This window comes from Serpula lacrymans, assembly GCF_000218685.1.
Source record: "Serpula lacrymans var. lacrymans S7.9 unplaced genomic scaffold SERLAscaffold_5, whole genome shotgun sequence".
NCBI classification, from domain to species: domain Eukaryota; kingdom Fungi; phylum Basidiomycota; class Agaricomycetes; order Boletales; family Serpulaceae; genus Serpula; species Serpula lacrymans.
In genome coordinates, this window is record NW_006763294.1 from 1809074 (window position 1) to 1821165 (window position 12092).

Here is a 12092-nt window from a genome sequence, read left to right on the forward strand (position 1 = left end):
AATTAATTCATAAGCCTGGTAGCTCTATGGGGAAAGCGGACACTTTATCCAGAAGAGAGGATCATGCCATCGGCATCAAAGATGACAACAAAGGTGTTACCATGATAGACCAATCAAGGGTTGCCAATGTTAGAAATGGGCAGGATTCTGATCTTCTGGAAGTCTTCAAGAAAGACATCTCCTCAGAAGAGAAGGTGCACCTTGACGGCAATGAGAACTATTTATGGGAAGACAGGATCTTCCATTTTAAAGACAAAATCTACGTGCCTGAGTCTGCAAGGATCAACGCAATAGATAGACATCACGATACTCCAGTGGCTGGGCACCCTGGGTGGCAATGAACAATGGAGTTGATCTCCAGAAACTACATGTGGCCTGGCATGGTCAAAAACGTACAGGAATATGTAAAATCCTGTCTGAGATGTGCCATGGCAAAGAATTCTCATCAACCGCCGGCCGGTAAACTTATGCCAAATCTGATACCAGCTGGTCCCTGGCAGGATATATTGGTTGATTTCACGACGGATCTGCCCGAGTCATATGGGTATGATTCAGTAATGGTGGTAGTGGATCGCTTCTCCAAAGAAGTAGTATTCATACCTACCAATAAAACCATTACCGCTGCGGGTACGGCATATTTATTTAAAGATTTTGTATGGTCTATCCACGGGTTACCAGAAACGGTTATCTCCGATAGAGGACCTCAATTTGCTAGCAAATTTATGAAAGAATTATGTAAGATGCTGGGCATCAAACCTAAATTATCAACGGTGTTCCATCCGCAAACTGATGGACAAACAGAGAGGCTCAATCAGGAATTGAAGCAATACCTCTGGATATTTATTAATGACAGACAGACAGATTGGGCCAAGTGGCTAAAGATAGCCCAGTTCTCATATAATATCAAACAGTCGTCGGCTACAGGAAAGGCACCATTCGAGGTTACCAGATTGTACCTCCCCAGAATGGGTGTAGAACCTGGTAAAAGCAAAAACGAGGCTGCTGGGAACATGGCAAAAGACATGAAGTCTGTCTTAGACGAAACGCGCAAGGCGCTATTCAAAACTGCAGAGCAGATGAAAGACAGGGCAGAGCGTAGACGCTCTAAGGCCCCTGATTACAAGGTTGGCGACCTGGTCTGGTTAGATACCGACCACTTAAAATCAAAAGATCGGCAGTCTAGAAAACTGACCAAAAAGTGGATTAGCCCTTACCGGATTAAGGAAGTCAAACCCAACACAGTGGAGCTGGAACTCCCAAAACAAATGAGGGTAGTACCCACGGTCAATATTAGCCGTGTAAAACCCTACAATGGGCCACTGCCGGCACAGCGTGTAGACCGGCCCGGACTGGTTATAGTCACCCAGGAAGGTGAAGAAGAGTTCGAAGTCGAACGAGTGGTGGATGCACGCTTGAAGTGTGGCAAATTAGAATTCCTAGTCCTATGGAAGGGCTATGGAGACGAGGACAGAACATGGGAGCCAGAAGCCCATCTGGATAACTCCCGCGATGCTGTTTGCGAGTTTTATTCTAAGAATCTCTCGGCTCCAAGGAAGCTTAGAGGCATGGATTCAAATCTTTTTAATTCTCTTTTTCAACCTATGCCTGAAAATTTAACCACTACCTCCGGTATTTGGTCTCGCCTGGAAGTCAAGCCTTAGAAGGGGGGTAGCGTTACGATAACACAGTTTTTGGACCTTCCCTTTACTTTTATTCTCTGCCTTAACCTTGTACTTTAGCTTTTACACATGGTGCCACGCCACATTTCCCTTTCTCGTGCCGCGTTGCCTTTCTTCTTATTTTAGACACAACTCTCTCACATAGTGGAGCTGGCCATGCGGGCTAGGCCCCATGACATCATCAGCCACTGTCTCTATTAACTGTATAGTACACATGTACAAACAAAACCTGTAGTAGTATATATACCCCAATAGATCCAGGAGACTCCTCAGCGAGTCCTCCTGTTGTATACCAACAAACTCTCTGCAGCTCAAGGGGTAACCACTCCCTCATCATCTTCCTTATAGTGTGTTCTGTGTGCGCCAGAGTAACTAACTCTTGGTTGTTACAGCAAGATGAAGGAAAACTTGGAAAAACTCAGGTTGGGCAGTGGGGGATGTTATCTTGTTGTAGTCACGTCCTGCTACAGCCGTGAAACCCTTACAAACATAACGGGCTTTGAAGCATACAGGTTTGCCAATTTTGTCACACTTGATTTTGAATACAGGGCTCACATAAGGTGGCAACCAGATAGTACAGAGGATCTTGGAATGAGGGTGTATACATTGAGAGCATGCAGGCTAGAAAATTCTTCATCAAGAGCCTTCTTCCATTTAGGTGCATGGGCAGATTGCATAGCTTGTTGTAAAGTTGCAGGGTCATTGGGACAGTCAACATCAATGAGAGCATTGAGTAGTGCAGAATGAGCATATGAATGGGATGAGACAGGCTGAAAGTCTAGCCCTTCATTTTTGGTGCGTTTAGCTGATGGTAGAGTTATTTGAGAAGAATGGTGAGGAAAAAACAGTGGATCAGGAGTGGGGGCCTTAGGAGGTGTGGAAGAAGCGTCTATGGGAGAGTCTTGGGTTGGCAGAACAATTCCATGTGATAGTGTGGAGGAATTATGAGATTCTATGAAAGTGACATGGTAAGATTGGATGGCTCAACAATTTATCATAATATCAATAGCACTTGGATGAAGGGTTATAACCGATGAGTTTGCACTCAAGTGAGTGAGAGAATACTTTTGGGTTGTGTTAATTTTGTATTAAGACAAAGGCCCAAGAGCCATTCACTTGCAGATGAGAGATATCAGGCTTGTGGACAAACCATAACTCATATAGGGTTGTATGCATTAAGGAATGGGTGGTTGTTTGAATAGTGAGATAGTTGGCTGTCATAATGAATTCATCCCATAAATTTGGTGGAGCTTGACAGGCTAATCTCATTGAGCGTGCTTTACCCATCAGAGTTCAATATAGTCTTTCAATGTGGCCATTGTGCACAGATGTGTGTGGTATGGTGAATTGGTGGACTGTGCCACAGGTAGATACCCAGTTGCACATGGCATCACTGCATAGTTCACCATTGTCAGTCCTGAAAATACCGATATTACCGTGAATTTCAAGGTTGCATTCTAGTTTCCATTTCTGAAGTGATGGGAGCACAGCATATTTGGAAGGGAGGGGAATTGACCAAAAGTATGACAAGGAATTGTCTATTAAGTTCATCACATACAGGTTGCCTCATAGACTTTTTACCACTACTTCCATCAAATCCACATAAACTATACCTAGCCTACAAGTTGATCTCACACTATGGTGTATGCGTAGAATGGGGGATTTGCTTTGTTTGCTGAGTATACAAAATCCACATTTGTTCTCAACATTGTTTAAAGTGGGAGGCATACCTATAGTCTACTTGTGGTGAGCCATTTCTTTTATAGCCCAAACTTTGGCATGCCCAAGACATCTGTGCCAAGTTTCCAGAGTGGGTTGATTAAAGAAAGCATGATGCACAGCAGTATTTGATGCATTCACAGCATAAAGCTTCTTCTTTGTCAAGGACCCGGAGAGAAGATGAGCACCAGCTTTTGAGGTGATCGAACAGGATGTGGAGTCAAAATGGGCAGTGCCGCATTGCAACACATGTAGGGCAGAAATAGAGATAAGGCAAACAGCCGCTGATAGAACATACAGAACATCATGAAGGGTGAAGTGGGCACCCCATCCCAAGTCAAGTTTAATGAAACCAATACCAGGGGCCATAATGGATGAGCCACCAGCTCTATTTATAGAGTGAGGACAGATGACAAGCTAGTCCCGGGAGCAGATATAGGCGCATACATGACAGTGGACTTTGTAGTGTTATGCCAATCAACAGAGGTGATGGGATCTACAAGTGCAAGGAACCCATGGTATTCTTCATGGTCAGTGATGGATGCAGAGGTGTAAAGTGCATTATCATGAGCAAGGGTAATGAAGGCAGATGATTCAGTGGAGTCAACAGGGACTGTAGGTGCTTTGACTTCAGGAGTTGAGAGGTAGAATGTGGTTCCATTGAAAGCATCAACCAGGTAAGCATGTCCAGCCAAATCAATATGGCAAACAAGCTCAGGTTTGGAGGATATGGTGGAAGTTGGGGTAAAGCAACTCTTAGCACCTTTGGTAATGCGTACAGTAATTATTTCTTCACGGTGTGATTCTAGAGGATGCCCAGGTTGGTAGTAATCTGCTTCGAGGTGTCCAGAGCATTTGCAATTGGAACATATGCATGTGGAGCATGGAAATGAGGACATGGCAACCAACACTGATTTAGTTTGAGTGCAACCAGATCATCAAACCTGCTGTTAAAGATCAAGGTGACAACAGATATCAGATGTCTTGAATGTATGGTCAATTTTGGAGAGTTCAAAAGATACAAAGTCATAAATATGGGTCATCTCGCCAGAGAAAGCATTGAGCATGCCAATAGTGAGGAAAGTTTCTTTGTCTGGAATTCCAAAAAAACTGCCCTCCGGGCAGTCCTGGACCCGGCTTTATGCAGATATACCATGTGCTTAATACTGGTAGAATTTTATATTGGTATCACAGGACCGGAAAGTTTTAAGCATCACTCCTTACTTTCAAGCCATGTGCAAAAATAAGGTCAAGCAAGTGTTTCTTTATGAGATAATGTCCAAAAACTTCGAAAAATGAGGTACTATCATGAAATACACATAGTAAAATTTGCCCCAAGGGCCAGATATCATTGGGATGGATGTATTGAGCATGATAAATACCGTTATATTGAAATCTTCTGCACAGCAATGCAACAGAAATATAGCAAACACCATCCAAACCATCACAATCAGGCAATAACTGATGCAGAAGGGGAAGGATTGGAGGGTGTGCAAAGCAGTGTAATGCGTGAAAAACTCCATTTAAAAAGTCCCATCAAATTCCAAGGTAAATTTCAGGGTGAGACACTACATAACAGCAAGGATAAGTCACATACCACAAGACGGTAAAGACAATGTAAAGGATGAATGTACTGTTTCAAGCATGTTCTCATTGACAATAACAGACTAAGAATTGGAATTGCCCATAGCAAGAGATAATGAAAGCAGGGGGAAACAATATCGTGAAAAGAGAGGGAGAGTGAATTTCTGGATATATCAAAGGGAAGGGAATGATGACTAAAGTTAGAGAGCAATTCTAAAGAAGAATTGGACTGGGAAAATCGGTCTGGAAATTTATCAAAATGGATACCTGGATCCTGCGGGTCCAGGAAAAGTAATGTGCAAGGTCAGAAAGATGTTTGCTAGTGTTGCAGTAAGGTTCAGTGTAATTGTATTTGATGTTGAGGAATTGCTGGATTAATAGGATTTGTGACATAGGTCCAGTTTGTTTATGACACTATATTAACACAGTCCACGCATCTTTTGTGGTCATACACTTTTTAAGATAGTCTTTTTTGTTGTCGGCAGATCTGTTTGGTATGGATCTAATGATAGCTTAATTGTTTGCCTCCCAGTTTGCGGCGCTGGAGGGATTAATAGCATCATTGGGTTTTGCAATAAACCCATTGATGTAACCACATAGGAGGTTCATTTCTAGTACTTCGAATATGGTGTGCCTCCAAGACAACCAGTTGTCTTTCCCTCTGTCAAGGTGAGAGACATTCTGTGACATTTGGAAAGAGATTGTGTGGGCACTTATAGTTGCCTGTTTCCAAGTAGGTACGGTCTGATTGCCAGAGGATGAAGCTATGACAGGAGAGGTGGGCATTTGTTGATGGTGGCAGATGTAGAACATGTTGTTGGCATATGGAAAGAGGGGCAGGTTGCAGGCTACTTGATGTACTATTCCTTAGTTCAATATTAGTTTGAATTTGTGCCTATACAGATATTCTTCAGCAACTCTACTCAGTCTCATTGACTTGTTTCCAAGAACTTGGTCTGGCATTGTTTGTTGTTGTTTTATATAGCTTTGTATTTGTTGCCTGACAGAATATTGAACTCCTTATTTTTGAATCCTCTTCCAGAACACCACTCTTTGGAAGACTATCTTGCTGCACCTCAAAAAGGCTGTTGCTGCCTTTGAACAGGTCTAAACCCTCATTGTCACCTTCTCCACAACTCCACAATTCCTATCCTCTCCCTCACCTCAACATTGTCCTCTCACTATCCACCCTACTTCACCTATGTTGTTCAGTCCCCCCAAACTGGACGATTTATCTATAATCAAAACCCTCATTCACTTCATTATTGCCCTAGCCATTCAGTACTTTCAAACCAAATTCATGTCCAACATCACCTTCATCCATTGTGTCTACATCCTAACAGCACTTGTTATGATAACACAATTTTTGGACCTTTAAACTTCATTCTCCTCTTCAACTTTCTTCTGTAGTTTTCACACCCTGTGCCATGTGGCACTTTCCATCATTGTTCAAACTCCACTTCTTGCGCTGCACTGCCTTTATTCTTATTTTAGCTACAAGTATCTCATGCAGTGGAGCTGGTCATACGGGCTGTGCCCCATAACATCATCAGCCACTGCCTCCATCAACTGTATAGTATATATGTACAAACAACCTGTAGTAGTATATATACCCTAATAGATCAAGGAGACTCCTCAGCGAGTCCTCCTGTTGTTTACCCACAACTAACCCAGTCCTATCCAAAGGGTAACCACTTCCACTCACTCCCTCTATAAGCTTTGTCTGAGTTGTGCGCCAGAGTATGAAAACTTTGGTTGTAACAGCACTCAAATGAATGGGTATCAGAAATAGACTGCAGACATCAGAGAGAGTTCCTCACAGCCCTCAACAAGCCAATCCCTGTGTCATACACCAGAATTAATTGGTAGCATGGACAGGTGTCAATAATGAAGTGAATATTCACAATACTTGCCTTTGCACCACACATGCACAGTGACACATGGAATAGTAATTAACATTGCCTTTTTCAAACTTGTGGCTGATCAGCACCACCTCTATTAGGCAATCAAGTTGTGCTCACCTTTGCTTTCCATTCAGTACTTTCTGCGTTTTGGCATTTTGGCAAATTTTCATGTTGCCACTGGTTACACATTGTGCCCTTGCTTCTGTTGTTCTCCCTGACCCTTTTCCCCTTACTGAGCCCCACCATGGGCTCTTTACTCTTGTTTCTATCCTCACCAGATGGTTGTTTCTGGACTCCCATTTTGATCAAATTTTTTGTTACCTCTTTGCTCCTCCTACTTGTCTTCCTTGCCCCTCCACCACACCTGATGTCACCACTCTCCATCTACTCCCGTCGCCAATCCATCAACCACCACATGCCACTGCTAATATAAGCAAAGCCCTGGTGGCCAGTCCAAATTGGGCAACAGGTCCATCTTCATAATGTTGATCTGCCACCTTCCACTATTAAATCATTGGTTGCTCATCTCACCTGGTTGTAGTTTTTGAGCTGGAAAAGGTTCATCCCCTCATGTCATCTATGTATATCACTGTCCCATTTGCTTGGGTACATCTATCCTTTGTCCATCATCTTTGCTACAGTCACAATTACCACATGCCACCTGGGACTCACTTGTTCCAGATTGGAACTACTCCTCTCCCTCCCTTATTTGACCAGGTGGTCCACTACAACCAGATCATTGGTAAAGCCATGGAACCATCAGATTTGGACTAGGTGATGAACTGGTGGCTCCAGTTCTTTTTTCAGCAGAACATTCATTTGCAGTGCAATTATTTTTGATTTCTGATACATTTTTATATACACTATTTTTTTAGAATGCCTGACTGGCAAAAAAGAAACTGTGTTGATACAGATATTATTTTTGCCTTGCTTTCTTTACTGCATCTTCCCATGTAACAACCAAGAGTTTGTTACTCTGGCGCACAACTCAGACAAGCTATAGAGACAATGATGAGGGAGTGGTTACCCTTTAGGCTTCAACAAGTTAGTTGTGAGGATACAACAGGAGGACTCGCTGAGGAGTCTCCTGGATCTATTGAGGTATATATACTAACACAGGTTGTTTGTACATGTTGTACTATACAGTTGATAACACAGTGGCTGATGATGTCAGAGGGTGCAGTCTGTGTGGCCAGCTCCACTGCGTGAGAGACTTGTAGCTAAAATAAGAATAAAGGCAGCGCAGCGCAAGAAATAGGAGTTTGAACAAAAAGGAAAGTGCCGCATGGCACAGAGTGTCAAAACTACAGTAAAGGTTAAAGAGGAGAATGAAAATTAAAGGTTCAAAAATTGTGTATTGTAACACTACCCCCCTCTGAGGCTCGACTTCCAGGCGGGACCAAGTACTGGAGGTAGTAGTTAGATTTTCGGGCATAGGTTGAAAAAGGGAATTAAAAAGTTTAGAATCCATGCCTCTAAGCTTCCTAGGAGCCGAGGGATTCTTAGAATAAAATTTGCAAACAGTGTTGCGGGAATTGTCCAGATAAGCTTCTGGTTCCCACATTCTGTCCTCGTCTCCATAGCCCTTCCATAGGACTAGGAATTCTAATTTGCCACGCTTCAAGCATGCATCCACCACTTGTTTGACTTCGAACTCTTCTTCACCTTCCTGGGGACTACAACCGGTCCGGGCTGGTCTACGCATTGTCCTGGCAGCGGCCCTTTATAGGGTTTTACACGGCTAATATTGACCGTGGGTACTACCCTCATTTGTTTTGGGAGTTCCAGCTCCACTGTGTTGGGTTTGACTTCCTTAATCCGGTAAGGGCTAATCCACTTTTTGGTCAGTTTTCTAGACTGCCGATCTTTTGATTTTAAGTGGTCGGTATCTAACCAGACCAGGTCGCCAACCTTGTAATCAGGGGCCTTAGAGCGTCTACGCTCTGCCCTGTCTTTCATCTGCTCTGCAGTTTTGAATAGCGCCTTGCGCGTTTCGTCTAAGACAGACTTCATGTCTTTTGCCATGTTCCCAGCAGCCTCGTTTTTGCTTTTACCAGGTTCTACACCCATTCTGGGGAGGTACAATCTGGTAACCTCGAATGGTGCCTTTCCTGTAGCCGACGACTGTTTGATATTATATGAGAACTGGGCTATCTTTAGCCACTTGGCCCAATCTGTCTGTCTGTCATTAATAAATATCCAGAGGTATTGCTTCAATTCCTGATTGAGCCTCTCTGTTTGTCCATCAGTTTGCGGATGGAACACCGTTGATAATTTAGGTTTGATGCCCAGCATCTTACATAATTCTTTCATAAATTTGCTAGCAAATTGAGGTCCTCTATCGGAGATAACCGTTTCTGGTAACCCGTGGATAGACCATACAAAATCTTTAAATAAATATGCCGTACCCGCAGCGGTAATGGTTTTATTGGTAGGTATGAATACTACTTCTTTGGAGAAGCGATCCACTACCACCATTACTGAATCATACCCATATGACTCGGGCAGATCCGTCGTGAAATCAACCAATATATCCTGCCAGGGACCAGCTGGTATCAGATTTGGCATAAGTTTACCGGCCGGCGGTTGATGAGAATTCTTTGCCATGGCACATCTCAGACAGGATTTTACATATTCCTGTACGTTTTTGACCATGCCAGGCCACATGTAGTTTCTGGAGATCAACTCCATTGTTCATTGCCACCCAGGGTGCCCAGCCACTGGAGTGTCGTGATGTCTGTCTATTGTCTTGATCCTTGCGGACTCAGGCACATAGATTTTGTCTTTAAAATGGAAGAGCCCGTCTTCCCATAAATAATTTTCATTGCCGTCAAGGCGCGCCTTCTCTTCTGAGGAGATGTCTTTCTTGAAGACTTCCAGAAGATTGGAATCCTGCCCAATTCTAACATTGGCTACCCTTGATTGGTCCATCAGGGTAACACCTTTGTTATCATCTTTAATGCCGTTGGCATGATCCTCTTTTCTGGACAAAGTGTCCGCTTTCCCCATAGAGCTTCCAGGCTTATGAATTAATTTATAATTAAACCTAGACAAGTATACCGCGTAGTGGGCCTGTCTTTGGTTCAAGTCTCGGGCCGTCATAAAATACTCCAGATTCTTATGATCAGTCCAAATTTCAAATTGGTGTCTAGCACCTTCTAAGTAGTGCCGCCAGTGCTCTAAGGCTCTAATGATGGCCAGCATCTCCTTGTCGTAAATTTGATAGTTGCACTCTGTAGGCGACAAACTATGCGATAAATAGGCACAAGGCCTCCAAAGATCGTCAGGGCATTTAATTGACAAAACAGCCCCAGTAGCAAAATCAGAAGAGTCAGTTTCTAGCCGGAACTCTTTGTCTAATTCTGGAAATGCTAATATGGGCGCTGTCGATGATGAGAACTGTTGTTCCACACACAAAAACAAACTAACACACAATCCTCCCAGATTCCACAGAACTTGTTTATGGGCTTTGCCTCCTAGAACAGTGGGTGCTCTGGTTGTTCGTGGGATGGTATGTATAAGGATCCTTCAAAGTAAAACCCTGAGATGTATGGGTGTGGGTTTTGAGGAGGAGGGATAGTTGGAATATAGAAAGATAGGGGCTTTGTGGCGAGTATAGACGAGCACTACCTTGCTAATTGTAGCACAAGGTAGGTTTGAGAACAACGAGGATGACGAGGTGACGAGGTTCCCAGTGATAGCAGGCTCCTGACGCACAAACTGTAGTGCTCAGAAGGACTCTAATCGAAAGGGATGACAATCACTTTCAAAAAGTGACGAGTGACAATGACAGCAGTTAACAGTGGTAGAAGTGGGAAGTTTTGTGACCACACTGGATCACAAGTAGTAGTGAGTAGTGAACTTGAGATTAGAGAAGAAGTCTGGATTTGAGTTCTTGTTCTTTTCACAAGGTAAAATACAGGGGTTTATATAGTAAAAGAAAAGTAGGCTATGCACAGTATAGCTGTGCAAAAAGAATGAGAAAGAACATGAAGGAAGGAATGTATGCTGACAAATCCTGCGTAGGTAGTACAGGATAAGATTGTCAAAAAAAGGAAAAGAAAGAGATAGAACAATGAATGCTGTGAGTAATGTCACAGGTTTGTACAGCCATAAAGTAAAGTCCAATAGCAAAAAGAGAGCAGGAAAATCATAATGTCATGGGGAAGATGCAGTAAAAAAAGGGCAAGGCAAAACACTATCAGTATCAACACAGTTCCTTTATTGTCAGTCAGGCATTCTAAAAAATATGTGTCCATAAAAATGATTCAAAAATCAAAAATAATCGCACTGTAAATGAATGTTCTGCTGAAGAAAAAGAAACTGGAGCCACCGGTCCACCACCTAGTCCAAATCCGACAGTTCCATGGCCTTACCAATGGACTGGTTGTGTTGGACCACCTGATCAAACGAGGGAGGGAGAGGAGTAGTTCCAATTTGGAACAAGTGAGTCCCAGGCAGGGTGTGGTAGGTGTAGCTGTAGCGAAGACAATGGACAAAAGATAAGTGTACCCAAGTGAATGGGACAGCGATGAACATGGGCAACGCAAGGGGATGAACCTTCTCCAGCTCAAAAACTACCCACCCACGCTCCAACCAGGCAAGACAAGCGACCGATGTTTTGATAGTATATGATGGTAGATCGACGTCATAAAGATGGACCTGTTGCCCTATTTGAACCGGCCGCCGGGGCTTTGCTGATATCAGCAGTGGCACGTGGTAGTTGACGGATCGGCGATGGAAGCGGATAGGAAGTGGTGACATCAGAAAGGGTGGGGGAGCAAAGAAGATGAGGAGGAGGAGGCTGGAGGTGACGAGGAGGTGAACTAAAATGGGGATCCAGAAACGACCGTCGGGTGAGAATGAAAACAAGAGTAAGGGACCCATGGTGGGGCTAGGCAAAGGAAGGGAAGTGAAGGAAACAACAAAAGCGAGGGCGCAATGCAATGTGTAACCAGTGGCAACGCGAAAATTTGCTGAAATGCCGAAACACGGAAAGTACTGAATGGAAAAGCAAAGGTGAGCGCGACTGGATTGCCTAATAGAGGTGGTGCTGATCAGCCACAAGTTCGAAAAAGGCAAAATTAATTACTATTCCACGTGGCACTGTGCCTGTGTGGCGCAAAGGCAAGTCTTTTTGAATATTCGCTTCGTTATTGACACCTGTCCATGCTACCAATCAACTTTGGTGCATGACACCGGAAGT

The 12092-nt window shown here is 43.6% G+C and overlaps 1 protein-coding gene across 1 annotated transcript; it reads right to left on the minus strand.

The window, feature by feature from the left end:
• Positions 1 to 2756: 2756 nt before the first annotated feature.
• Positions 2757 to 2972, minus strand: SERLADRAFT_347674 (uncharacterized protein; the record flags this gene model as incomplete). Its single annotated transcript, XM_007316746.1, has 1 exon — positions 2757 to 2972. A coding segment is annotated over one exon (216 nt), but the record flags the coding sequence as incomplete, so codon positions are not given.
• Between the last annotated feature and the right edge of the window lie 9120 nt (positions 2973 to 12092).